This window comes from Tarenaya hassleriana, unplaced genomic scaffold (genome assembly GCF_000463585.1).
Source record: "Tarenaya hassleriana unplaced genomic scaffold, ASM46358v1 Cleome6, whole genome shotgun sequence".
Classification (NCBI taxonomy): domain Eukaryota; kingdom Viridiplantae; phylum Streptophyta; class Magnoliopsida; order Brassicales; family Cleomaceae; genus Tarenaya; species Tarenaya hassleriana.
The window spans coordinates 508,779-536,128 of record NW_010968505.1 but is presented as its reverse complement, the minus strand read 5'-3'; the positions used below and the strand labels follow the sequence as shown (position 1 = coordinate 536,128).

Here is a 27,350-nt window from a genome sequence, read left to right as displayed (position 1 = left end):
ATATCTTCGGACTTCTGATTCCCTTACACAGATCCCGCAAAGATCTCCTTCTTGCTCTGATACCACTGATACAACTCTGATTTTCGAATAACACTCTGTTGTTTCTTTCAGAAACTGAAAATAGAATCAAATGGAGTGTTTTGGCTGATGATTGTTAAATCAAAAGCATAACTTCATTCTTTTTTCATCGTAACATACATATACGTTCTTACACAGATAATAAATTAAAACAACAACTGCATAAAACTGAAATATACATAACTGTCTGAAAAATAACTTCTTAATAACCAACTTCTAGCCTTATCTTCAATCTGACTTCTTCTGTCTTCTGGTGCTGAAGTCATGAGCCACACTGTCCGTTTCCAACAATAAGTTTCACAAGTTCAAGATTATGAAAAGACAAAATGGGAAATTATAGCAAGAAACCAGAAGGTAAGAAGAAGAAGAAAGAAAACAGAGGTGAACGGTCAAGCTAGAAGTTTAGACAAAATAACATATATCTCATGCACGCAGCATCTGAATTCGCATCTTATGCAGAAGGAAAGGTCTATTTTATTATCTCTAAATAAGCATTTGAATCAAGAATTTTTTTAAATCTCCGATAGAAGTACTGAAGCTAAGTACGACAAGAGGGCAAGCACTGGTAGCAAACATGGGAACATGGGACTACAAGCACACATATTAAGTAAGACATCGATCCAATAATTTCTTACAACAGGTGCAGCATCTGCTTACTGTAAGACGAAAGCCTAGCTTCTTCATTATTGTGTGAGTTGGATGCTCTAATATCCTCAGAATGATGGTCGCTTGGCCTCCTATTTGGTTCAGAAGCTGAATCTGGATACTCTGCTGTGGCTCGAGTCCTACTCTTCCTCAGATGTTTTCTTGGAAAATAGTCGCCGCTATGCTTTAGAAATCCACTCCTGGCAATGTCAATGCAAGCCATTCAATGATTTTTCCTCACAAAAACTTGTGCAAAACTAACTCAATCACCCTAGCGGTCGCCGGTCTCTGTTGTCGCTGCTCACCACCGGTCAGCCCACCGCTGGCCGGGCCGCCTCTCACCATGGCGAAGAAGAAGAAACATGGTAAGTCTTCCCCGGTCTCCTCTTCGGCTTCACCGAAGGAGAAATCCTCTGAAGGCCCTCTCGCCCCTGCTCTGGCTACCACCGCCCCTAACTCCACCATACCTTCGCGTCAGTCTCCTTCGTTGGCGACTCACACTGCCGGTAATTTCTCTCTCTCTGATTTTCCACCTCTCCCTGCTTCTTCGAGTCGCCATGTTCTCCTGGCAAAGGCGCCTGCTCAGGAGGCTGTCGAAGACCCGGTCCGCGCCATTACTCCTTCGGATTCAAAATCGTAGTTGCGCTCGGCTTCTCCGACCCCTAATGTTTCCTCTCTGATATCAGGTCCGGCTAAGACCTCGGCACCACAGTTCCCCTGGGCACAGCGTCTTCGACAAACATCGCGTAATCTATCTAGACTGACTAATCCAACTTTCCGGCGGAAGGAATCCCTAGAATCCGAGTTCCTAGCTCGGTATTTCAGGAAGCTTCGAAAACATGGGCAAGTTATCTCGTCGCCCAATTTTATGAGATTGCTCCAAATGTCTCTAAAATCTTCCAGTCACTTAACCCGATTTGAGGTAAGAAAGTGCGTATCACAGTTAGACGCGTCAACGACACGTCGTGTCTCATCTTCATCCCTAACCTACCTACTAGGGAATGGGCGCTTGAAATTGGCATATGGCGAGTGGCCGATGTCATGTTTGCTCTTTCGGACTGGACATCGACATCTACCTTCCGAAAGCCGACACTTCAGTCAGCTCCCATTTGGATCAATCTCAGGAATATCCCACCGGAATTGTACTCTTTGCAAGAGATTAGCTACATTGCGTCTGCGCTTGGGAACCCCTTCATATGGAGAGAATGCGCCTCGATCCCCTTCACATTGGTGAGGCACGTGTCAAGGTTGAAGTTCAACTCGGTGCGTCCTTGATTCTGCCCTCTATTGTGAAAGTTGAAGATGATGCTGGTGACATCATTGAGATTGAGGTTAGCTATGCCTGGTTACCCCCACGATGCCTGACGTGTTTGGAGTTCGGACACAATCAACACCATTGCCCTATCAAACCCCTTGCTCAGTCGAAGAACCCAGACAACCCCTCGCAGGATACTGCCCCTGCACCTCAGAAGGTTTCTTCCACACCTCGAGCGAGATCATCAGTTTTCCTTGGGTATCCAACAGGTTATAAAGGATACAAATTGCTGGATATAGAGACTAACAAGGTATATATTTCAAGAAATGTGGTATTTCATGAAACAATTTTCCCCTTTCATTCAAATCCGCAATCAACAGAATCACTTCTTGATTTTGTCACCAACCTTTTTCCCAACACTGTGTTGCCTTTGCCTTTACCTCAGATTTCAGATATTTCTCCCAGAAATTCTGAAACTGAAATTGTTCATACAGAACCACCACTAAATACAGTTTCTGAAATACCACATACTACTGGAGATACAGCTTCTCAAAGACCCAAAAGGAGTACTCATCCACCTTCATATTTGTAGCAATATCATTGTTATGCTGCAAAACATGAAACATCACTTCCCTTAAACACTTCCCTTTACCCTTTATCCTTTGTTCTTACCTATGACAAATTGTCTCCTACATACAGAAACTTTATCCTAAACACAAACACTGAAACCGAACCTAAATCTTTCCGAGAAGCTGTATCTTTTGAACGTTGGAGAGAGGCCATGGATGTTGAATTGAAATCCTTGACTGGGAATGGTACTTGGTCAGTGGTTTCTTTGCCTAAGGACAAAAAGCCAGTTGGGTGTAAGTGGGTCTACAAGATTAAGAGAAACCCGGATGGAACAGTTGAACGTTTTAAAGCTCGCTTGGTAGCTAAGGGCTTCACTCAACAAGAAGGTGTAGACTTTATAGACACTTTCTCACCAGTTGCAAAACTTGTAACTGTCAAGTTATTGCTTGCTCTTGCTGCAACTCAGAAATGGAGTTTAACTCAGATGGATGTGACAAATGCCTTCTTGCATGGTGATCTTGAGGAAGAAATCTACATGAGTTTGCCTCCTGGTTACACGGATACTTCAAGTGGGAGTTTGCCGCCTCGACCAGTCTGTAAATTGCAGAAATCGTTGTATGGGCTTCAGCAAGCATCTCGACAGTGGTATCAAAAATTCAATAGTGTCCTTTTGGCTGCACGGTACATTCAATCTCAAGCAGATCATACACTCTTCATTTGAAAACAAGGCAAGTCTATGGTAGCATTACTAGTTTATGTTGATGATATAATCATAGCTAGTAATGATACAGCTGCTGAGGAAGCCTTAAAGATTCTGCTTAGATCACACTTCAAGATCAAAGACCTGGGACCACTCAAGTTCTTTCTGGGACTTGAAATAGCTCGTTCATCGCAAGGAATTTCTGTGAGTCAAAGAAAATACTGTCTGGAATTGATTTCTGATACAGGATTGATTGGATCTAAACCTGTTACGGTTCCCTTGGATCCGAATGTTTCTTCACATAAGGAGACAGGACCTACATTGGTGGATTTAACACCATACAGAGCACTTGTGGGACGTCTGTTATATCTCACAATAACAAGACCAGACATTGCTTTTGCGGTTCATAAACTAAGTCTGTTTATGCATTAACCAACTGAAGCTCATATGAAGGCAGCTCAGAGAGTGGTTCGATATTTGAAGTCAAATCCAGGTCAGGGTCTCTTCTATTCAGTAAATTCTGATATGCAATTGAAGGCTTTTGGAGATGCTGATTGGGCTCAGTGTCCTGAAACTAGAAGATCTGTCAGTGGATTCTGTGTGTTTCTTGGTTCGTCTCTAATTTCGTGGAAGGCCAAGAAGCAACACACCGTTTCAAGAAGCAGTACCGAGGCTGAATACAGAGCATTGGCAAATACAACCTGTGAGTTAACTTGGCTTGATCATTTGCTTACAGATTTTCAAGTTCAGGTTATTCACCAGCTGTCATGTATTGTGATAACAAATCGGCAATTCATTTGGCGTCTAACCAAATGTTTCATGAAAGAACGAAACATATTGAAATAGATTGCCATTTGATTCGAGACAAGTTAAAAGGTGGATTCGTCAAACTGATGCATGTCAAGACTGCTAATCAATTAGCAGATATTTTCACAAAGCCTCTGCAACCCTCTGTATTTCATTCATTGTTACAAGGATTACAGACTTCAAGTCTTTATCTTCCGCCAGATACAGACTTGAAGAGAGGATATTAGAGTGTAAATAACGGTTCTCGTTAGGCAGTTATGCCAGTTGTACAACCTGTAATGTTATATATACTCAGCTATGTACAGATTGGAAGTTAATGAAAACAGAAAGAAATTTTTCTCAGCTCTTTCTTTCTCTCTCTCTCTGTTTTCTCTCTGCTTCTCTGGTTTTCTCGGTGAAATGCTTCTCTGGTTTTCTCGGTGAAAGGTTGCGCTCCTGATAAGGGGGGAGAGAAAGATTGCGGAGCAGACTTTTCGAAGGGACATGACCGATTCAAATCATCGGAAAGGTGTCTATTGCTTGACGGTGATGACGTGGCTTACACTGAATGGTTTTAAGCAAATCTTGCATTGCGCACCAACTGATTTGGAATTTTTTTGTTATTACATCATTTTTATTTATTTTGCCCTTTTAACAAAATAGATCATTTTAATTTGGCTTTGATGATGTTTCGCATTTTCAATTGGTTAATACCAACACTATTTTAGAATTGGTGCTGAATTATTCAGAAACTTTCCACACAATAGAAAAAAAAATCAAAAGTTATAAACACAGAAGAAAAAATATCGTTGTCGTTATGACATAACTTAAAAAAAACTACCTAGGAGACATGGAAGAGTGACTACAAGTAGCATGAGAAAGGGAACTGGCAGAGGTGGTGGTGGTATTAACAGTGAAAGAACTCATAAGGTGGTGATTGAACTCTCTCTTCATCGCCCTGTAAACATTTTCCAGACCTTCTTCTATGAGTTCTATCACCGTCTGCGGCATCGGCGGAGCGTTTATGTCGTCAGCAGAACCTTCTAGAAGCTTCACCACTTCCCCCATCGATGGCCTCATCCCCACCTCGTCTTGTATGCACCAGAATGCTACCTTCAGTGCTTTCGTTACTTCCTCTTCGTCCGCTGCTCCTTTAAGTCTCCTGTCCGCAGCTTCCATGGCTGTCCCCTTGCTCATTTCCTGCGTTTATTAGTACAAGAAATGGTCCAGACAAGATCCTTACTTGTATGTCTTTACTTGGATACCGTGCTCTTGAAACCTAAACCCTAAAATACTTCTTAATATGTTCTTTAAATCGTATATGTTGCATGTATAAAGATCTGGTCTTATTTGTAGGGGTGGGCCAAAATATCCGAATTTCGGATACCCATTTCAAACCGAGGGTCCGGTACCCGTCTTATAACGGAATAAAGATTGGGTTTTAATACATCTTAAACCCGAAATTTTGGTTTGGGTTCGGGTTGATGTTTTCGGGTTAGGTAACATGCATGGAGAAGTGTTTGTTTACCTTGAAAGCTAATCCGGGAAAGAAGAAATCTTCAGAATCAAAGGACATGTCAAGGTTTCTTCTTCCGCCGACAATCTCCAGAAGAAGCATTCCATAGCTATAAACATCGGCCTTCACTGTAATCGGCCGATTACTCACCCACTCGGGAGCCAAATACCCTCTCGTCCCTCTCACCATCGTCACAACGTGCGAGTTTTGCTCTCTTCCCATCAGTTTCGCCAGCCCGAAATCCGATATCTTGGGGCAGAAATTATCGTCGAGTAAGATGTTCTCGGGTTTTATGTCGCAGTGTATGATCCTGTTCCGGCATTGCTCATGGAAGTATGCGATCCCCTGCGCCGTTGCTACTGCGATACTGAAACGTGTTTGCCAGTCTAACAACCTTGTCCGGCTCGTGCCCGTGGGGAATATCCATTTGTCCAACGACCCGTTTTTCATGAACTCGTAAACGAGAAGTCTGCATTTGAAAACATGATCGTTTAATGATCTGCAGCCGGATTTAGAAATATTGTGGAAGAGTGAAATGTTTCAATCTTTTTTCTTGATTTCTCCTTTCCAATTGCCTTATTTTATACTACAAATCTCCACGCTTAATTAAGACACTTAATTATCATTTATTGACCAAACTCAAATACTCCTATCTTATTTTAACTTTTCATAATCATATTTATCTAATTTTTTAAACTTCAGCATAATCACCATAACATAGGGTACCCTTATCAGTTACGTTGACGTACGAGGTTGTCCTAGCTTGATGATCCATTGTAATAAGACAGAAATGGTAGACGTACGTAGATAGATATGCTTGCTTACCGGTGTGATCCTTCAGAGCAGTAACCACACAAGCGAACAAGGTTCATGTGATGCATCGAACCTATTGTATTCACTTCAGTGACGAACTCTCTTTCTCCGTGCGACAGCACTCTCTCTAGCTTCTTCACCGCAACCAGCGTTCCTCCTGCTAGACTCCCTTTGTATACGCTCCCAAATCCCCCTGCCACGGTGAAAACGCTGGCACGTGTTAGATAGTATATACAAGCAGTGACCCTAAAGCTTTGAGACAAAGACAGGATCTGACCTGCACCGAGGAGTTGGGAGAAACTGTCGGTAAAGATTTGTAGATCGCGGTAAGTGAAGTTAACTGGAGAATCACTGAGGATCAGAGGGTTCATAGATCTTTTCATCTTCTTCTTCTTGTCCAAATTGTAATACAATAAGCAGCCAAGTAATCCAACGAGAACCACCATCCCCACAACTATAGGAATCACCAAAACCTTCTCCTTCACTTCATCATTTCCATCGGATTTCGGGTGATTGTTATAAGACTTTGATCCATTAGCCCTTGTTCTCACGAAAAGGGTCGAACCGGGATCTTTGAATCCTCCGAAATCAAGACTCTTTAGGATCCAACAATATGGTTTCTCATCATCTAGACCGTACACTGAAGCCAAACACTTGCAGTCCATCAAACACATCTCTCCACACCTGCTTGCGTTATCCATATCACTGTAGTTTGCTACGACTGAGCGTTCCGAGAAATAATAGTTTGTTTCTTGGACCGTCGAGATCTTGAATGTGCCGTTACGGTCACTATTCTGGCATTCTTGAACCAATGACGAGTTGTCTGAACACACATTGCCGTCTTCTTGGCTAGGGAGCTTAACTGAACCTGGTAAGCATAAGCAATCTGCATTTTTCTTGGACCGGTCCAAACTACATACCCCGTAACCACAAATACCAGCCACGTTACACGGGTTCGAAACAGCTGCCCACTCTGCCACCCATTGCCGTGAACCGTTGACGTCGTTGTCCCACCTGTATAACCGGAGATTACCGTTGCTCTCCAATACCAATCTCCTGAGAACCGGTTTACCAGAAAATCGGAGATTATCCGTATTGTTGTTGTTGTCGTTGTTATAACCACGGTTATCCTCCGTTTCATTCTTGTAAACGTACACTGCTCCTGCGGAAGATTCTCCGTACAGAATCATGAAGCTCCCCGAATCATCTAAAACTGCGGTGACATCTCCGGTAACATTGGAAATCTCAGGTCCGGACCAATAGGAATAGTTCGCGCGAGGGTTATTGATACTGTAAGTTAAACCGAGCGTAAGAGAAGTGTGTTGTTGGAGCATTTTGAGAGAGTAATGGCCATTTCGAGTGGGTGAGGTGAGTTCGAGAGAGACCGTTAAGGGCTGGTTCGGGAGGAGAGTGTCGGAAGGGTGAGAGAAGCTTTGCCATATCGGCGGACGAGGTGACGTAGTGGTGGCGGTGGATCCGACCAGGAGGAAGAGGTTGCCGGATTCGGACATGACGGCTGATTCCACGCCGCGGTTCGATGTGTTGGAGGACCAGAAGACGGTGGTTTGGTCGGAGAGGACTAGATTTCCGGTGATATCTAGCTCCAAGTTTGCTCCTTTTGTGACTGGATGGTCTCTATATTTTAGATTATTAGGATTTTTTATTATAAACGTCGTGATAGACTGTAACAAAACGAGATTTTATGTAAATTATACATTGAGAGATTATTAATATTATTATTGATAATTATGAGAAATTATTTTATTTATTTTGATAGTATTTTCTTTAAAAACCAAATATACAGAACCTGAACTAAATCCTAACGGATACAGAAAACTAAGCAAACTTTTTAAGAGAAACAAAATCAAATTTTAACAGAAACCGAAATTAAATAATTATTCTTTTCAGGAACAATCGAAAATGGAGGAACTTCGTACTATACCGAACAGTACAAACTCACATAAGAACGCATACCTGTTTGGAGACCAAACGATGATTCGATCGCCGGGAAGTTGGGCGAACCAAATACCGAGTATAAACCGGTCGGTTAGGTCGGACCGGGTAAATCCGAATGCGAAAGTACCATTTGGAGAAACCCATGCCCGGTTGGGTTCAGCGGCTAATAACTTTGAACCCAAACCGATGTACGACGGTTCATTAGCCGAAACAGCTAAGAACATAAAGAAAGAAAACGATAAACGATAAGGGAAAGAATGATGCATTGTAGAAATTGTTTACAAAACGAAGATGCTAAAAATCGATATAACATAAAAGCTGGAACTCCTTATATAATAATAATAATAATAATAATAATCATTGATAATTAATCATGTAAGAGATTTCGACACGTGTTGTTGTGGGTGAACTAAATTTTGACAAAAGTTATTCACTCTCCATCAATGGTCGGCTCTATTCATTGAAATTTTGACAACGTTACGTTATAGGAAATGGCGGCACGTGTTTTTGCCTCTCCCAATTTTCTCCGTGAAAAAAAAATATATGTTCTGAATATGACATCCAATTTTACAGGAAATATGAATATATATTTAAAAAATAGCGTTATTATTATTATTGTTATAAAATATGGATCTTAAAGATGAAGAATTAAATATTTGAGTGATTAATACGAATGAGGACTAGATAACTTATTTTGTTCTCAACTGACTTGGTTGATTCAACTGGTAAAGCGGAATACAAAATGTCTATCTCATCATGAATTCGAGTTTTAAAAATTTGGAAGATTTATTTCCGATCCCAAAATTAATGTATACCTCGGTCTAACATACCCGGTTACTCAATAAAAATATATAAGGAAATCCTTATCTTGTTTGTTACTTGTAGCCTTTTCTAAAATTTGGACCAAAACATCACACTTCCATTATCACATAGAAAATATATAAACCTTGACACAGAGGATCAAACATTGTCTATAACGGTGGTTGTTCGAATTTGTATTGTATTTTTAGATTATAACTGAATCAATTTTTTATCTGGGTATTTGTTTGTTTGATTATAATTTTAGTTATACAAATTTCATTTTCTCTTTCTCTTTCATATATTATCTATTATCTTTTTCTACATTTTTCTTTATATAATGGGTTTTGATGAAAATATCACAAGTTAAAAACTTTATATACTTGTGGAGACTTTTCCAATGTCGGAACAATCAAAGAGAAACGAAAATCTCCGGCGTCTTATGCAAGGAAAATAAATTATACTTTATATTGTATTATTAGTGTTACAAAATATGTCTATATATATAACAAGATGTAAATGAATATGTCGTAATATAAATATATTCATATGCCTTAATATATATATATATATATATATATATGTTAACGTCATGAGTATTGGAAGTGTATGTGTATATATATATATATGTGCATATGAATACACATCCGTGTATGTACAGATGGAATGTGTCATGTGTGCGAGTTCGGTTCATGTTAGAAATGTCCAGAACCGTACGGAATATATTGTTTTTTGGGCGGACCGTACAAAATATTTGGTACGGTCAAATAAAATTAAGGGAAAAAAAGGAAAATCTTGCCGTTGCTTCTCCTGGCGGGATTCGACTTCTCTACTCCTTCAAGTTTCCATTTTATTTATTTAATTTTTGAAAGAAAAAGGAAAACTTTCGTTTTTATTTAAAGAAAATGGAAAATATTCCGTAAAAAATAGGAAATTTTTAGTTTTTGGCTGTTTGTCCTCTTCCTCGATCGTGGGAATTCTGCTTCTCCACCTCTTAATCCGATTGGGTCTTCTTGTGGAGCCTATATAAATAACACATGAATGGCTTTCACAGATCATTCAGAAATTTTTTTAGTAAAGTTTCTGCAAATCGGAAAAGATCGATGATGTCTGAGAATGAACAACGAAGACTGGTGTCTTCCTTCCTCGAGATCACGGTCGGAGAGACCGTTACCACCGCCCGACGGTTCCTGCAAGCGACAAGCTGGAACCTTGGCGAAGCTGTCCTCTTATTCTACTCGGGAAATCAGAAGGATCATGTAGAAGAAGACGAAGTTAATGCTCCATTGATGCACGATCCGATGTGGGAACAAGAACAAGGAGGGGATTCATCAAGATCTACCGGGGACTTATTGGCCTCCTTGTACAAGCCTCCTTTTGATCTGATGTTCAATGGGTCACTCCATCAAGCGAAATCTGCTGCTTCTGATGAGGACAAATGGCTTCTCGTGAATCTGCAATCCAGAAAGGAGTTCGCCTCTCATACGCTTAATCGAGACACGTGGGGGGACGAGGTCGTTTCGGAAACCATCAAGAACAACTTCGTCTTCTTGCAGGTTGAACACGACACTACTGGTGGTCAGAAGATTCATACATTCTACAAGATCGAAACCCTGCCTGCGGTTCTTTTGATTGATCCGATAACTGGGCAAAAGATGCGTCTGTGGTATGGAATGGTCGAAGGCGAGATCTTGCTTGAGGAATTAGTACCTTTCATGGACGATGGCCCTAAACAGCAACTTCTTCGTAAGAAACAACACCCGACGTCGACCACAGAGGAACAAAAGCCTTCATTGGAGACAGAGAAACCTTTGTCCGAAACTGCAACTGCTTCATTAGAGACGCTGACTTTATCTGAAAAAGACCAAGCTAACGCCATGCCCATGTTTCCTCCTCTTCCTCAAGAACCAATCACGGGTGATCCCCGCGTGCTGTGCAGAGTCGGTTTTCGCTTTCCAGATGGACGAAGGCTCATGAGGACCTTCCTGAAAACAGAACCCATTCAGCTTCTTTGGTCGTTCTGCTACGCCCAGATTCAGGAATCGGAGATGAAGCAGCCGTTCAAGCTGGTAGAGACGAGGACCCCTGGTTCATCCAACGCCATCGACTACGGTTCCAACCAAACCTTCGAGCAGTCTGGCCTCGCGAATTCCATCATCTTCCTCTCCTGGGGATGATTATCTCATCCTCTTTTTTCCTTTTGTCTCTTCGTCTTTCTTTCCAAAATCACGCAAGCTTGTTGAAGTACGAGGTTGCCACGTCATGTTTGTGGTTTTATAATTGAGGAAATTTGCCGAAAATAAAAAAGATATTGGTCACTTGTACTATTTTTTTAACTGGAATTAAAATGTCTAGTTAAAATGAGTTTAAGAAAAATAAATACGATGCTCGAATGAACCGAAGATCGAAAGCCTCGCTGTATTCAATAAATTACAAATAATATCACTGGTTAATTCTTTTGAATTTCGGAAACAATTATTACGTAGTTGATCATGTAGATTTTTCCAATTTTTTTTACGTGGGTCCGTTTTGCAATTTAATAATCTTATATATATATATATATATATATATATTGGTAAAAAGGTAAATATTATATAAATATAAAAGTTAGATTACAAAACCAGCCTGTACAAAATGGGATACCATGTCACATGTCACAAGAGAAGTTCCAAAATTATGTCTGATGCAGCTGCGATCGGATGCGTGCAGAAAGGTAAAACCAATGCTCAAGTGAAGAAACATTGTCTCGTGGATCAACTTGCTTAGTGGATAGTAGGGTGTTCCTCATAATTCTGTCAATATGATCCCGCAAAACAGTATTTGGTACCTGCTTGCCGGAGAAGATCCTTTGATTTCTTTCCTTCCAGATCTGATATGCCGTGATCTGTAAGAGGAGCTTGGCTAGTAGCATTCTGCTGTTTTTTCGTTCATTTCCTGCATTATCAATCCAATTTCCGCAGTGGGTGATGGTTGCTGGAGGCGATTCTCAACACAAGCCGCCTAGTGTCTGCCATATGAATGCACTGTAGGTACACTCAAAGAAGAGATGAGAGTGCGATTCCGGAGCAGCTTCACAAAGTACACAAATGGGGTCTATTTGCATTCCCCAACGTAGCAGACGATCTCTCGTGGGCAACCTATGAAGCATGATTTCCCACAGCAAAAAGGAAAAGCGAGGTACAGAGCACTTGAACCAAACAAGTCCATGCCAAGATACCTCCGTAACCCGTTGCCGAATCTGTTTCCAAGTAGCCGAAGTGGAAAACCAGTTTTTATGCTCACCATTTGCATGTCGCCAAAGAGATATATCATGTCCGCGTCGTCAGATGGTTGTTGCGCTTCTGTGAGAGCAACAAGGACTTGTTGCAACCTGTCCGATCACGCTCCATAAATCTGCCAGCCACCGTCCCTAAAAGCTCCATTGACCGAACTCTCCCGATGTATCCATAGCTGTCTAGGACCATCCACTCCTGCGATATCAATGAGTGGCCTATCATAAAGCCAGGGTCGTGCCAGAACTGTGCAGTTTGGCCATTCCCAATATAAAACTTGATGAATTAATTTTTAACGGTTGGACGAATCGATAGCAGCTTCCGGAGATTCCATGAGTATCTTGGTGATTGAGTAACTTCCCAATAGCCTTTCTTTTTCCAGATATTGTGCTTCAGCCAAGAATTCCAAAGAGAGTCTGTTTTGCTAAAAATAAGCCATGATAACTTAAGTCTATGTACCACATTAACATCTAACAAGCTTCGTATCCCAAGGCCTCCTTCAGATTTGGGTCGACAGATATCACCCAAGCAACCCTTGCATGGTATCGACAAGATTCGCGGCCAGCCGTAGCCCAGAGGAAGCTCGAGCAGAGTGAGTTGATCTCCTTGAGGGCAGTCTTTGGCAAAAGGAAGACCGAACTCCATAAACTAACCAACCCATAGATAACAGACCGTATTAGTAATATTCGGCCTGCACGAGATAGAAAATGGTTAGTCCAAGAGCTGAGTTTTGTTTTTATTTTCTCCACGAGGCCTCGATAATCATGCCGTGAAGGTTTCCAGGGGCTTAGTGGTACTCCAAGATAACGGATTGGCAGAGAACCAATCCTATAGCGCAATACTGATGTTAGATTTTCTGCCTCCTGATCATCAACACCACAGAAAAATATTTCTGTTTTTTCCATGTTAACTCGGAGTCCCGACATATCGCCATATTCTGCGAGTACCCTGCTGACCTCTTGTAATGATGCAGCCTCCGCCTTAGTAAACACCATCACATCATCAGCAAAAGCTAGATGTGTGATTACAGGCCGTTTACACTTTTGGTGTAGCTTGAGTTTGTCCAACCTGGCCGCTTTGTCCAACATCCGGGATAGGACTTCAATGGCTAGTATGAAGAGGTAGGGGGAAATAGGGTCTCCTTGCGTGAGCCCTCTACCACTCTTGAAGAACCCTGCAAGTTCTCCGTTGATTGAGACCGAAAACCGAGGGGTGGTGATGCACGCTTCAATCCAGCAAATGAATGTAGGAGGAAAACCAACTGTAGTTAGTATGCGGAGGATAAAAGTCCAGTTCACCGTGTCAAAAGCCTTTCTAATGTCCAACTTGATTGCCGCCCCTTTTTCAGAAGTTCTCCTGTTGTAATCTCTGATTATCTCCGTTCCTAGAAGAATGTTTTCCAGCATTAGGCGTCCTTTGGTGAAAGCTGTTTGATTGTGTGAAATCAGATTCTGAACCAATGGCTTCATCCTCTTTGTTAGGATTGTCGAGATAATCTTATACACAACGTTACAACAACTAATTGGCCTGTAGTCTGCCAGTGATACTGCTCCTTGTTTCTTCGGGACTAGGGTGATAATGGTGGCATTAAGCTGTCTCAAAAGTTGTCCTGAACCGAAGAATTCCTGCACTGCTCCAACTAACTCTCTCCCAGTTACTTCCCAAGACGACACAAAGAACTCCTTGGTATAGCCATCCGGTCCGGTGCTTTGTTATTAGGCATGAAGTGTAAAATTTCCCTGATCTCGGCTTCGGTTGGAATCCCCGTTATACTGGCTCCCATATGAGGTTCAATGCTCCTACCCATAAGTTCTCGGAGAAAGTCAACAGAGGGGGCTGATGTGTGACCTGTCTCTGGCCCAATGAGCGAAGAGTTGAAATTCACTGCATGCGCTTTGATATCATCTCTTGTCTCAATTCTCTGCCCATTCTCATCAATGAGGTAGTGTATGTTGACTTTTATAAATCGAAATACTTTCACATAACAAATATTTATACACACGAAACTCTCAAAAGAGAGGATTACAGAGAAAGACCAATCTGCAATAAAAAACTTACAGCCCTTAACACACATATTTATAACACAATCTGATTAACCGGCATTCAGTTACTAAAGACAACAAATCTAAACTGCACACTAATAAAAACTGCTTCACAAACTGATTGATAACTCCTTTTCCTTCCATGCAACTAGTACGTGCTTCTTCCACATCATTTTCTTCTGCAACAAAGAGAAGCTTGATCCATATTTCCAACAGTGTATGTGATTCTTCGAAGCCCTAGTTTTAGTGACGTTGAAGAAAAACTTGGTATTTTTGTCACCCGCTTCCAACCACCTAACCCGAGATTTTTGCCGGAAGAAGGTTTCTTCAGCCATTGTCAGATTCAACCATTTCTCTCGCATCCTCTTCTCTTCGGTGATGATGTGCTCCGAGGGTGCATTTAGCATTTCAGATTGGAGTACCTTGAGCTCTTCTCTGAGTGTGTTTACTCGATTAGTAATGTCACTGTATTCCTTTGTGTTCAGATTCCGCAAGGGTCGCTTGAGTTGATGTAGAGCTCGGCAAAGGCGATACTGCTTTGTGCCTGCGCCAACAGACACTAACCAGTTATTCCTTACCGTTTCTAGATACTTGGGATGAAGCATCAGATGATGGAAAAACTTGAAGGGGCGTCGTCCATGGTCACTAGTCGGGATGTTGATGATGCAGGGGCTGTGGTCTGATGGCCCTGACATATCAAATTCTGCATATATATCCGGATATTTCTGCATCCATATTCTGTTCCCCATTGCACGGTCTAGCTTTACAGAGAGGGGATTTCCTTGGTTCAGGTTACACCACGTGTATTTGTTCCCTCTGCTAGTGATATCCACAAGCCCCGCTTCTGAGATACATGCTTTCAAATCATTCATTTTCAGTTTTAGAAATCTTATATTGCATTTCAATTAACACTTTAAGTAATAAAAGAGGGCTTTGTAGAAGATTTGAGATTTTCATATGAATATGATGGAGATAAAGGTGCAGAGACGAACTGCTTTTATTTTTTCTTTCTTTTTCAGTTTTAGAAATGATTTATTTCTTATTAGGGATATTATAAAAATAATATTGTATTTAGTTTGTTAAGATTTTATTCTACAAAATAACCTTTTAACTTTACTTTTTTTTAATAAAAACATATTTGTTAGATTAGCAATCTAGCCTCAAACCTAGCATCACATGTGAAGCCATCTCATAATTTTGGGAGGCCTGTTCAATATATTATTTTAATATATATTTGTTATTTTTATATTTTATTTAGTTTAAATCATATTATAAAAATAAAAATAAATAATTTTATAAACATTTTTAATATTTTTTTAATAAAAGAGGGTTTTATAGTAGATTTGAGATTTTCGTATGAATATGACGGAGAAAAAAGTGGAGAGAGCGAATTGTTTTTAATTTTTCTTTCTTTGTCAATTTTATAAATTATTTCTTTCTAAGATAAAAAAAATAAGAGAAAATTTGCGTGAGCGTGTAAAAAATAAAAATATATTTTGATAATTTTTGTGTATTTATAAAATATATTTTTTATGGTAAGTTATCCAAAATAATCTTTAACTTTATTTTTTTAGGATAAAATTCTTAAATTTGTAATTTGGTGTAATATTAATTTCTGAACTTGGAGATGCGCCTATTTATTTTTGAATTTGTATTTTTAAACATAGTAATTCCTGAACTTGCATTTTTGAACACAGTATATCCTAAACTTGTTTTTTGAACACAATAATTCCTAAATTTTGTTTTGGTCAATTAGTGGTATGGACGATTATGGAACTGTTAAACAAGTTTAGGAATTACTGTGGTGAAAAATACAAGTTTGGTGGGAATAATAGGCGCACCTACAAATTAATGAATTAATATTACACCAAATTACAAGTTCAAAAATTTTCAGATATATATATATTTTTTTAATAAAAACAATCTAACCTTAAACCCACCATCACATGCAAAGCTGAAAAGTCATGTTCAATAGATATTTTAATATATATACATATATATATATATTAATATGTGTTATTTTTTAATAATTTTATTTAGTTTAGATCAGATCATAATTAAAAATAAATAAATTTATAAAAATATTTCATATTTTTTAAAATATTCTAATTAATTCGATTCCGATACTATAGGCAATCTGTGTATCTTTGTAGTTATTATTTTGTTTACACTTGACCATTATTTAGATAAACACGATCAAATTTTTGACGTCATTCATATTTGGATTTTACCCTTCATTCTCTCTTTTTTTTTTTTTGTTAAAGGGTTCTGTAATCGTGAGTAAAACACTTGCACATCAAAAACGTGTATGCCATTCCACGATGTTTGCCTAGGAACAGATCCCCACTTCCTCATTGAGAAATGGAACATATCCCTGATTATATGACAATCAAATAGGACGTGGTTTCTGCTTTCTACTTCTCTTCCACAAAACAAACAAGATGTGTTTGATGCAACTCCCCTTGTTGGATGGCGATCAAGTATGCTATGGAACTATGTTTTGGTGTTTGAAATCAAGTTGTCTGTACGAATCCACCCTATTTTGTGTAGATCGTAATGATTTCCATACTTCTTTAGCAAGTACCTTTCAATGGCCGGTCACCACCAAAATCTATTCAGGTGGCTTGTCGTCGGCATTCTCTTCCGAGCTTGCTTTAGGTTGATTTGTTATTCCATTTGTCATTTTTTCCAAAAAAAAAAAATAAACTTTTTGTGCCAAATAAAACTCCAATTTGATTCTTGAATTAAAAATAAATCTGAACTTTATAAATATTGTTTTCAAACTCGAAAGCTGACATGTCGTACCGATATTCTATCCGACAAGTCTACACTTTGAACACATCATCATCTACATATACAACTTTTTCATATAATTTTTATTTAAAAATCCAAAAAACAAAAACGGAAAATACATATACACATATATACACATACATATATGTACACACATACACATATATATACATGCTTATACACATATATACATATATACATATATATCTATATATACTTTCATACACACATAAATATATGCATGTATGTATTAGTGTATGATGTATACATACATATGTATACATATGTGCATTCACACACACATATATATATATATATACACCCATATAAACACATATAAATATAAATCGATACAAATATATATATACATATACACATCTTATATATGTACATATATATGTATATTTTTTATTTTATTTAATTTTTTTTATAAAAATGACATAGATATGAAGTTGAATATGTAGATGATGACGTCTCAAATGTGATCAAAGTGTGGATTTGTCATATAGGATATCAGTATGTTATATCAGTATTCGGGTTTAAAAGTGATAACAGTTATAAAATTCAGATTTATTATCAACTCAAGAATCAAGTTGAGATTTTATTTAGTAAAAAATAAAGTTTATATTTTTTTTGTGAAAATTGGCAAATTCAGATATTTGTTTTTGAGATTTTTCTTTATATATCCAAATAATTATTTGAAACTAATGATATTGTGATTTTGAATATATTATCTATTAAAATATTATATTATAAATTATTTAGTATTATTTTTTTTTAATTTTTTTTAATTCTCTCTATATTATATATAAGATTCAATGGATAAATGTGTATATATATATATATTTATATGATTGAATGTGTGAATATATATATATATATATGCATATGTATATATATGTATATGTATTTACCTATATATATATATAATTGAAACATTAATCGGGTCATGTCAGCCTAACTCGAATCCGTTTTTTTTTTGTTTTAAGGTGATTTATATTGTATACCAAAAGAGTTTCAAAAACATCAATTGTTTCCTTACAAAAGATTATGGAACCTATGAGAAAGTGGTAATATCCAAGATAAAGTCACGCTAGATTATCTTCGAATCTCTCGCGTCAAGTAGTACCAAGTTGCAAGTTTCGACTCTCTATCATCCAGGGGTTTCCGCTTGATAGATAATAAAATGTTTCGGACTGTTCGATCAACTTTCCACCGTGTATGTTCCACCGTTCTCCTCTTCTCACGGAATATGCGGTTGTTCCTTTCCCTCCATATCTCGTAGACCGTCACTTGGAGTAGAGTCCTCATAATGTATTTTATTTGCCTTCCTTCCAAGGTTCCTGCACCATTTATCCAATCTGCACTTTGGTAGATGCTAGGTGATGGGTGTGGCCGGCATAAACCAGCGAAATACTCCCACACTTGGCTGCTGTAGCTGCACTCAAAGAAGAGGTGAATATGAGTTTCGTCTGCTGCGTCGCATAGTACACAACATGCCTCCATTGTAACGCCCCAACGCCTTAGCCTGTCTTTTGTCGGCAATCTAGAAAGCATAACCTGCCAAGTTAGAAACCCATAGCGAGGTATGTTCCCAGCGTACCACACAATGCTTTTCCAGGAAACCTCTGCCTCCTGGTGCCGGATTTGTTCCCAGGTTTGGCGCGTCGAGAAATCCGGCCGAAAGTCATCAGGTGCTCGCATCCAAAGTGGCTGATCAGGTCCCTTTGAAGCTGTTGGTGGAGGAATGGTCGAGAGGAGCATGAAGAATGTTTGCTGCCTGTCTGATCGTGCGCTCGGCAGTGCCCAATTGTTGTCTCGAACTGCAGCTTGGACGGTGGCAAGCATCGGGATGCGGAAACTCCGCGGTCCTGTATCCCCTATATATCTTATCAATGGTCCTAGTGATGTCCAAGGGTCGTGCCAGAAGAGCGTACCTTCACCATCACCGATGTTAATTCTGAGGAATTTCTGAGCTATTTCCTTCAGTCCCAAGAGCTTCCGCAGATTCCATGAGAACCGAGGAGAGGGTACCATGTTCCAGAATCCTTTTACCTTAAACACATTACCACGCACCCAAGCTACCCATAAAGATCCTGATTTGGAGAATAGGATCCAAATGAGTTTTAACCTGAATGTGGTGTTGAAGTCCTCGATACGGCGGAGACCTAGTCCTCCCTCTTGCTTGGGCTTACATATGTTCTCCCATGATACTCGGCAGCCACCCGAACCCGATTGACCTCCTTTCCATAAGAACCTGGAGCAAAGGCTGTCCACTTGTTTCATGAAGAATTTTGGCAGCAAGAATACCATCCCCCAAGAGTTAATAAGTCTGCCGTTTGCTCTTGGTCTTTCCGACAATCGGGTGGAGGTGACTGTTTGATGGTCAGCTCAGGTTCTACCACTGCACCAGAGAGGTCTGGTTGCTTCTGTTGTTGTTCTTGGGGCATTTCGAAGGGTAACTCTGATGTGGTCACTGGGCCTGGCTGTTCCAGAGGTGTCGGGGCTTTGGATTCTATCCCAACAGGTCTTATAGCCTGATTAGGTGTTGTTCCATGAGGTTTCGATTTTTGGTTCTTCGGACAGTGTTTGGCATTATGCCCAACCTCCCCGCATGAGCTACATTTGGGTGGTAACCAGTCATAGGAAACTAGCACAGTATGCTCGGTTCCATCCGGTAGGCTGACTGCTATTCGCTTAGGCAGGTATCTCAGCTGAACATCTACATATACTCGCGCAAGTGCAACATTCTCTTTCTCAGCTGTAGCATGGTCTAGATACAAAGGATTTCCTAGTCCCGTGGCGATGCGGCTGATACTGTCAAGAGTTGTATAATTTCGGGGGAACATCTAAGAGTGTTACCCACGTCGAGATTGATTGCATGGGGGGTTTATCAAGAGTGTGATGGGGATTCCAGCTTGATACAAACATTGGACATTGTCCAATATACCAAAACTGTCTTGAGAGAATGAACTGCCTAGTATTCTCATTCGGAACCTTGAAGAGAAATGTTCCTTTTCCGATGTCCTGCACTCGAATACGATTTCCATTTCTGTTCCACAAGGCATTGACAACACCAATAATTCTTCCCAGCGAAGGCGGCAATCCGTAAAACTGTCCGATCAGAAAATCTTTCCATTCATCGACTGCTTGGTTGATGGATTCCTCCGGAATTGAAATCAGTGGAATGCCTGTAACATGAAGACCGGGAGTACCCAATCGCTCCAAATTCCGTTTATTCGGAAACAAACGCTTGCTCCAAGTCGCTGGTTCCTGAGCCATGTCTGTACTAGGGTTCCCGTTGTTCTTAGATTGAACCTCAGTAGTAGGAGGATGAGAGCTGAGAGATACCTGCTGGTTGCTCGCGGCTCCGCAATCGGAATTTCTGTTGAAGGGACAGGGGGAGAGGAAGAGGGTTCCTTCGGTAAGGAAGTACCAGCTAAGCTGGGGACAACTTGCTGTAATGTTGCCGAGAAGGGGGAGTTCAGAGATACCTGCTGTGTGGCCTGCGACGCCGCACTCGAGAGATTCGGCGACGCTTTTGTGTGTTCCGCTGGAACAGGGCCAACATTTTCCTCTGACCCAGCTTGCTGCAATGCTACTGAACTCAGGAGAGTCGTCAAGGCTGACCCTACAACGTACATGCTCGGCGGCGCGCCCAGGATGCTCGGAGAAGGGGGGACCGACGAGGATCTCAAACGGGGAGGGGGGGGCATAACGGCAGATGCAGGAAGGGATTGAGTGTTTTTGGTTCTAGGCAGCAGTGGGCTGACTAGGGGGTTCGATTTTCCGGCCGGCAGTGGGCCGACCGGTCGGTGTAGAGGGGGATCTCCGGTGCAGATTAGGTTTTCGATTTGTCGATCAAGTTGGGAAAGTTAGAGAGAGGAGAAAGGATTTTCTCTCTCTAACTCCGTCCACAAATATCCCGCAACTCGAATCCGTTGTTGGCCTGTATTTTGTCGAATCGGGTCGGTCTAGTACGATAGACAAGTAATCTCGAGTTTTTTTGGTACCCTTCCTCTAAATTCTTATATTTTCTTTGTAATTCATAGTAAAAATGAGAATATATCTTTTCCTCATCATGAACTTAATTCATCTTCCGCCATATTTCGATTTAATCATATTGAACACGTCTCCTATCAAACTACCTCGCGATCCCACCACACTAATACGCTGGCGGTGAGATGTGTAGCATCGTAATATCTTTTAGCATTCGTCTATTTTTTTATTTCATTTTTTTTTATTAATTTGTATAGTTGAGAGTTTTAAATACAAAAAATAAATCTAGAATTTAATTTTAATAAGTATTAAAGTTAGGATTTTTTTTGTTTGTCCAAAATATTAAGTATGTCTAAAATGAGTGTGATCAAGATGAGAATGTTATGACAAATGTACGAATATATAAGAACGAATAGAATTAGAAATGAAACTATTAGAGAAAAAAATAGGAGTAATAGATATAGAAGAGAAATTACGAGACAGACGTCTGAGATGGTTTGAACATGTACAATGTAGGTCGATAGGTGAGTCAATTAGAAAAGTGGAGAATATAAGAATGTGGTGAAGAGAAAAGGGAGGGATATACCTGTTAAGGCGTCGTTCTCTTGCACTTTCAAGTGTAAAGACGTCGTTCTCCGAGTGGCATTCTAGGCTAGGTCATTCCTCTAAAGATACTCTCAGGCATATTATTTCTAATTTTTCTCTTCTATTGTCGAGTGACTCATCTTATTTCTCTCGTGAATTTTGTTCTATTAATAAGAGGCACAAACGTCCATTTTTGGTTTCTTCGGTTCAATCCTCTTGTCCACTTAATATTTTATTTTCTGATGTTTGGACCTCACCGACAACCTCATTTGATGGGTATAAGTACTATGTTATTTTGTGGATCATTTTACCTGTTACACATGGTTCTATCCCATGCACATAAAGTCTCAAGTCTCCACAATATTTCGACATTTTAAAACTCTTGTAGAAAACCGTTTCCGAACAAAAATCGTCACACTTTATTCAGACAACGGTGGTGAATATATCGCTTTCAAAGATTTTTTATCTTCTAATGATATTTCACATTTCACAACATCACTGCATACCCCCAAGCATAATGGGATTTCGGAACGAAAACATCGATATATTGTTGAAACGGGACTCACATTTCTTTCTCTGCGTCCATTCTGGTTGAATATTGGTCTTTTGCTTTTCCAACCGCCGTTTATTTAATCAATCGTCTTTCTACATCAGTTCTTGACAGACGGTCTCCCTTCAAATCGCTATTTCAAACATCTCCAAATTATTCGAAACTTTGTATTTTTGGTTGTCTTTGTTTTCCTGGCTACGACCATACAATCGTCATAAACTACAGCCACGTTCCATTCCTTATATCTTTGTAGGTTATTCCCTTACCCAAAGTGCATACCTATGCCTCCATGTTGAGTCGTCTCGCTTATATGTCTCGAGACACGTCGAGTTCTTCGAACATGATTTCCCTTTCTCTCATCACCTTCCTGTTACGAGTCACACTCTGAGCCTTCATTTCCCATGCTCTCACACTCTTTGGTCATTCCTCTTCGGGCAGCCATGCATACTCCGCCAACCGTGACCCCTGGTGCAGTTTCTTCGCCTCTAAAAAATGCAGAAAACCAGAATACAACGTCCATTGAACCCACTCCTGAGCCACTATCAACCTCACCAATACCACAACAACCAAATACCACCGAACCATTGGCACAAAATCACCCACTCGTGACCACATAACCTGATACACAACCACAACCCATTCGAAATACCCATTCCATGACAACTAGATCCAAAAACTAAATTTCGAAACCAAACCCGAAACCCTCCATAACTACAACTCTATACCTGACCGAGACATCGAACCAACATGTGTTTCGCAGGCTATCAAGGATCCTAAATGGAGAAATGCCATGACCGAGGAGTTCAATGCATTGTTACGGAATGACACATGGAGTCTTGTTCCGGTCGATCCATCCTACAATGTTGTTAGGTGTAAGTGGATTTTTCGGACTAAACGCTTACCTAATGGTTGTGTTGACAGGTACAAAGCACATCTTATGACTAAGGGATTCCACCAACATACCGGAATAGATTACACTGACACTTTTAGCCCGGTGATCAAGCATGCGACCATCCGTGTTGTTCCTAGTGTTGCGGTCACTCGTGGTTGGATGCTTTGACAACTCGATGTCAACAATGCTTTTCCCAAGGTACACTCCAAGATGACATATATGATACAACCACTGGGATTTATTGATGGAGATCGGCGAGACTATGTGTGCAAGCTCCATAAAGCTATATACGGGCTCAAACAAGCTCCTCGCGCTTGGTACACAAAGTTGTCTAGATTCTTCATCGATTCGGGATTTATCAACTCACTCTCCGACACATCACTGTGTTCGTCTTCAACGAGACAATGTCATCATATATCTCCTTGTTTAGTGGACGATATTATCGTCATAGGAAGCAACTCCGACACTGTTCAACGGTTCATCGACTCTCTTGCGACTCGGTTTTCGGTCAAGGATCTTGAAAAAGTATCATTCTTTCTCGGAGTCGAAGTAACATACACTTCCGAAGGCATTCTCCTCACGCAACATCGTTACACAAACGACGTTCTTCAATGTCATCAAATGGCCGAGTCTAAACCTGTCCCGATGTCGCTACCCTCGACGTCTGCCTTACATCTCAACTTCGGATCCCCTCTTGATGATCCACATGAGTACCAGCAAGTTTTGGGTGGTCTACAATACTTACTTTTCACTCGAGCAGACATTGCTTATGCGGTCAACAAGCTTTCTCTTCATGCATCATCCGATGACGGATCATTGGCAAGCGTTAAAAAGGGTTCTTCAATATTTGAATGGCTCAAACTCTCTCGGTATACTTCTCTCTCGATCTAGTCCTATCTATCTTCATGCTTATTCCGATGCAGATTGGGAAGGGAATCAGGATGATTTTACATCAACTCGAGCTAACATCGCTTACCTTGGAAATAATCCCATCTCTTGGTCCTCGAAAAAGCAACGATTCGCTACAAAGTCATCAACCGAAGCTGAATACAAATCAGTTTCGTCCGCTGCTTCGGAGGTTCGATGGCATGTTCTCTACTTTCCGTGCTCGACGTCACTCTATCCACAACACTGGTGATTTATTGTGACAACATTGGAGCAACCTATCTATCGACAAACCCGATTTTTCACTCGCATATGAAACACGTAGCTATCGACTACCACTTCATTCGAGGATTAGTTCAAGCCAAACAACTATGTGTCGCTCATGTCTCTTATGCGGATCAACTAGCCGACGCACTCACCAAGCCACTACCTCGACAACGGTTCGATCTTCTCAGAGCCAAGATCGGTCTCTCATCCAACACCGAACTTGCGGGTGCATGTTAATGATATACTATAATTACGGAAAATCTTCTCAGATTTAGTTGTGATTGCCAGGATTGTGTAATCTTTCCATAACCAGTCTTTTTCAAACTTGTATATGTACCATTGGAATCACTTTTGTTAATGCGATATTATTTTACAAAACCCTAAACGTGTATTAATACCTAAATTTATGTGGAAACGAGTCATTAGAAATGACTTAAAATTATTGTAAATTTTTAAAGAACTAATTCAAAATCGGAATGAATGAAAACGAAAAATTTATGCCGGTGATCCCAAATAAACTTGTGATTAAAGCGACGTTGATGTCCACAGTATTGAGTATTTTGTGAAAAAATAGAGGACTTAAAATTTTTTGTAAGTTTTGAAAGTCGAGATTTAATATATCACAAGTCAAAATTGAACAATTTTTTTATTCAAGTAAATTGATTTTACATTTAATTATTGTTTTCCGAAAAATCAGCCGTCACAGTGTCACGGTGCTTTGTCTTTGATGTTCGTCATATTGCTTGTGGAGTTACAGATTTTTTGTCCAACTATTTCTACATCATTTTTGTACAAATTGACGTTAATTCTTCTTTAAGTTACGGACTGATGAATTGATTTATCAAATCATAGTGAATATTGCACTCTACCAACAATATTCTCGTTAAGTTTATATGAATTCAATGAACTAATTTTATCAAAAAGGAAAAAGTAAGAGCTTTCCATTTGCTATTTGTTTATCTTTCTTGCAAACAAGGTAGGAGTGGGTATTTCGGGTTTCAAATCGAAATTTTATCGGTTCGGTTCGAAAACAGTTTATTCGGTATTCTAAAATTTTTACCAAATTAGTACCGTATATTAGTCGGTTCGGTTCGTTTTCGGTTTCGGTACGGTGCAGTTTCGGTTTTTGTTAAAAAAATTTAGATTTTCTTAAGAAAATTTTAGTATTTCGAAAATTTTATAAAATTTGATTCGATTCGATTCGACTTCAGAGAATTCGGTTCTATAAAAATTATATTGTTCGAGAATTTTAAACGGTACGATTCGAAAAAAATACCAAAATTTTCGATTTGGTATGCTTCGGTTCTTCGGGTGAATGACACACACCAAAAAAGAAAATTCAAATGAATCTCAAATAACATATAATAATCTCAAATTGCCACGTACACAGAATATAAGCCCATGCACGAAGCCACGCACATAACTCTCTCTCTCTCCACCAAACTCTCTCCCTCTCTCTCCGGAGAGATTCTGCAGACATGGTGAAGCTTGCGACGGCGCGTGAGATTAGGACCTACGGTCCTCGCCTCGGGAGGCAACGTTGAGTACATAAACGCCGGACTCTACGTTTTTGTCACCTTCCTTCTCGTCGGAGGTTTTGGGTTCGACTGGTTGTACCGCAACGGTTGCGGTTGCGGATGACAGCGTTTTCAAAACGTTTGATAGCGATTATAAACGATTAGTACTGACTGGTTGAGAAGTTGCTGTTGGTAACGATTGCGGGTGGGTGCAGTTAAAGGTGAATGGTTCGTTACGGTTGTGGTTGCGTTTTGATATAAATTGTCAAAAAAAATATTATTTAAAAATAATTTTTTACAATAATTTTAATTAAATTTTTCGTATCATTTGATAAAAATTATTTACTAAATTTATAATAATTAAATAATAAATTTAAAATATAAATATTATCAATTTAATTTATTTTCAAGTAAAAAATAATTTTATTATAAAAATTATTAAAAATAATTATTATTAAACCTAAAAATTATACTATTGTATTTTTTTAATTAAAATATGATACTAAAAAATAATATCAAATCATAACACTAAACAAAATCATCACCAATATATATATTAATGTTTTATATAATTTCTAATAAAAATATTTTAGTTTTTTTGTCAAGACGCCGGAAACCGCTATCAAAACGCAAGTTGGAAGCTGCGATTAGAAAACACAAGTTTGGTCGGTTGCGGTTGGTTGCGGTTCAACCAGTCAGTTTTTTAATCGTCCGTAACCGCCGAAAATCGCAACCGCTCCGTTTGCGGGTGACGGCGGTGCAACCAGTCGGCCCCTTTGTCGCCGCCGGGTTCTCGTGGGAGCCCAAATCCGGTCTCGTCCTTAGTCTATTCTCTCTCGCTCTCATCGCGGCCCTCAATGCTCATGATCTTCTCGCTCATCTCGCCGCAATTGAATACCGGTACCCTCTCTTCGGTTTCTGGTTTGATTATCTCCGGTTTAAGATGTTAGCATCTAATCGGGATTCGGTTTGCAAGGTTTTTCGGTGTTTCTTATTTGCTTGTACGTTTGTAGTTAAGTGGATTGCTTCGAAAAGGTCAGTGTAGAACATTTTTATAGAATTGCTTATGTGGTTTCAGGTTGAGTTAATTTGATGGAGTATGATTTGCAACTTGCTCGTGGAGATTGCAGTTCCTCTGTTCCACGTAGCGGGTTCAATTGTTTTCTTGGGGATCTTTTTCATAATTTACGTACTTAGCTGAAATATGGTAAGAATTAAATGTTAAAACACACGGTTTTAGACTTTTAGTTCTATTTGGTGTTGATCATGATCCATCATTTATTATAAAAACCTGAAGTGCTATGGACAAACTTTCCTTGATAGAACAGACTGTGGTGAGCTTGTTGATCAGGTTAATGTACGTTTCAATGATGACTTAGGCCGAGACAAAACATGGATACGACGGAAGAGAGAAGCATGCATTGAACATGC

General features: G+C 39.7%; 5 protein-coding genes across 6 annotated transcripts; 3 read left to right on the top strand and 2 right to left on the bottom strand.

Moving 5' to 3' along the window:
- The first annotated feature begins 1,928 nt into the window (after nucleotides 1-1,928).
- On the top strand, nucleotides 1,929-2,570 carry LOC104799664. The gene is made up of 2 exons (XM_010522306.1): nucleotides 1,929-2,288; nucleotides 2,424-2,570. Exons 1-2 carry the CDS (start codon nucleotides 1,929-1,931, stop codon nucleotides 2,568-2,570), a joined length of 507 nt encoding a protein of 168 aa, XP_010520608.1.
- A 189-nt stretch (nucleotides 2,571-2,759) lies between these two features.
- On the top strand, nucleotides 2,760-4,612 carry LOC104799663. The gene is made up of 4 exons (XM_010522304.1): nucleotides 2,760-3,144; nucleotides 3,325-3,606; nucleotides 3,691-3,951; nucleotides 4,482-4,612. Exons 1-4 carry the CDS (start codon nucleotides 2,760-2,762, stop codon nucleotides 4,610-4,612), a joined length of 1,059 nt encoding a protein of 352 aa, XP_010520606.1.
- A 188-nt stretch (nucleotides 4,613-4,800) lies between these two features.
- On the bottom strand, nucleotides 4,801-8,590 carry LOC104798912 (G-type lectin S-receptor-like serine/threonine-protein kinase At5g24080). 2 transcript variants are annotated; one of them, XM_010521161.2, is made up of 5 exons: nucleotides 8,338-8,590; nucleotides 6,641-7,998; nucleotides 6,376-6,556; nucleotides 5,563-6,019; nucleotides 4,801-5,234 (listed from the first exon to the last, which is right to left on the bottom strand). In XM_010521161.2, exons 1-5 carry the CDS (start codon nucleotides 8,583-8,585, stop codon nucleotides 4,872-4,874), a joined length of 2,607 nt encoding a protein of 868 aa, XP_010519463.1. In that variant the 5' UTR covers nucleotides 8,586-8,590; the 3' UTR covers nucleotides 4,801-4,871. The 2 variants fall into 2 exon arrangements, with proteins under 2 accessions (XP_010519463.1, XP_010519464.1); XM_010521162.2 differs by having other exon boundaries at nucleotides 6,641-8,045; nucleotides 8,338-8,551.
- A 1,617-nt stretch (nucleotides 8,591-10,207) lies between these two features.
- Nucleotides 10,208-11,419, top strand: LOC104798911 (plant UBX domain-containing protein 7-like). Its single transcript, XM_010521160.1, has one exon. It carries the CDS (start codon nucleotides 10,221-10,223, stop codon nucleotides 11,292-11,294), a length of 1,074 nt encoding a protein of 357 aa, XP_010519462.1. The 5' UTR covers nucleotides 10,208-10,220; the 3' UTR covers nucleotides 11,295-11,419.
- A 7,066-nt stretch (nucleotides 11,420-18,485) lies between these two features.
- LOC104798910 lies at nucleotides 18,486-20,812 on the bottom strand. Its single transcript, XM_010521159.1, has 2 exons — nucleotides 20,719-20,812; nucleotides 18,486-20,609 (listed from the first exon to the last, which is right to left on the bottom strand). Exons 1-2 carry the CDS (start codon nucleotides 20,793-20,795, stop codon nucleotides 20,045-20,047), a joined length of 642 nt encoding a protein of 213 aa, XP_010519461.1. The 5' UTR covers nucleotides 20,796-20,812; the 3' UTR covers nucleotides 18,486-20,044.
- Between the last annotated feature and the right edge of the window lie 6,538 nt (nucleotides 20,813-27,350).

Coding starts and splice junctions, on each gene's coding strand:
- LOC104799664 (XM_010522306.1), top strand. CDS start 1,929: ATGCGCCTCGATCCCCTTCACATTGGTGAGGCACGTGTCAAGGTTGAA. Junction 2,289..2,423: donor TGGATATAGAGACTAACAAG/GTATATATTTCA, acceptor CCTTTACCTCAG/ATTTCAGATATTTCTCCCAG.
- LOC104799663 (XM_010522304.1), top strand. CDS start 2,760: ATGGATGTTGAATTGAAATCCTTGACTGGGAATGGTACTTGGTCAGTG. Junction 3,145..3,324: donor TTTGCCGCCTCGACCAGTCT/GTAAATTGCAGA, acceptor ATATAATCATAG/CTAGTAATGATACAGCTGCT. Junction 3,607..3,690: donor ATACAGAGCACTTGTGGGAC/GTCTGTTATATC, acceptor AACCAACTGAAG/CTCATATGAAGGCAGCTCAG.
- LOC104798912 (XM_010521161.2), bottom strand. CDS start 8,585: ATGCATCATTCTTTCCCTTATCGTTTATCGTTTTCTTTCTTTATGTTC. Junction 6,020..6,375: donor TGCTCTGAAGGATCACACCG/GTAAGCAAGCAT, acceptor TTTCAAATGCAG/ACTTCTCGTTTACGAGTTCA. Junction 5,235..5,562: donor TTCCCGGATTAGCTTTCAAG/GTAAACAAACAC, acceptor TAATAAACGCAG/GAAATGAGCAAGGGGACAGC.
- LOC104798911 (XM_010521160.1), top strand. CDS start 10,221: ATGATGTCTGAGAATGAACAACGAAGACTGGTGTCTTCCTTCCTCGAG.
- LOC104798910 (XM_010521159.1), bottom strand. CDS start 20,795: ATGTTGGCCCTGTTCCAGCGGAACACACAAAAGCGTCGCCGAATCTCT. Junction 20,610..20,718: donor CGTCGCAGGCCACACAGCAG/GTATCTCTGAAC, acceptor TCCCTTCAACAG/AAATTCCGATTGCGGAGCCG.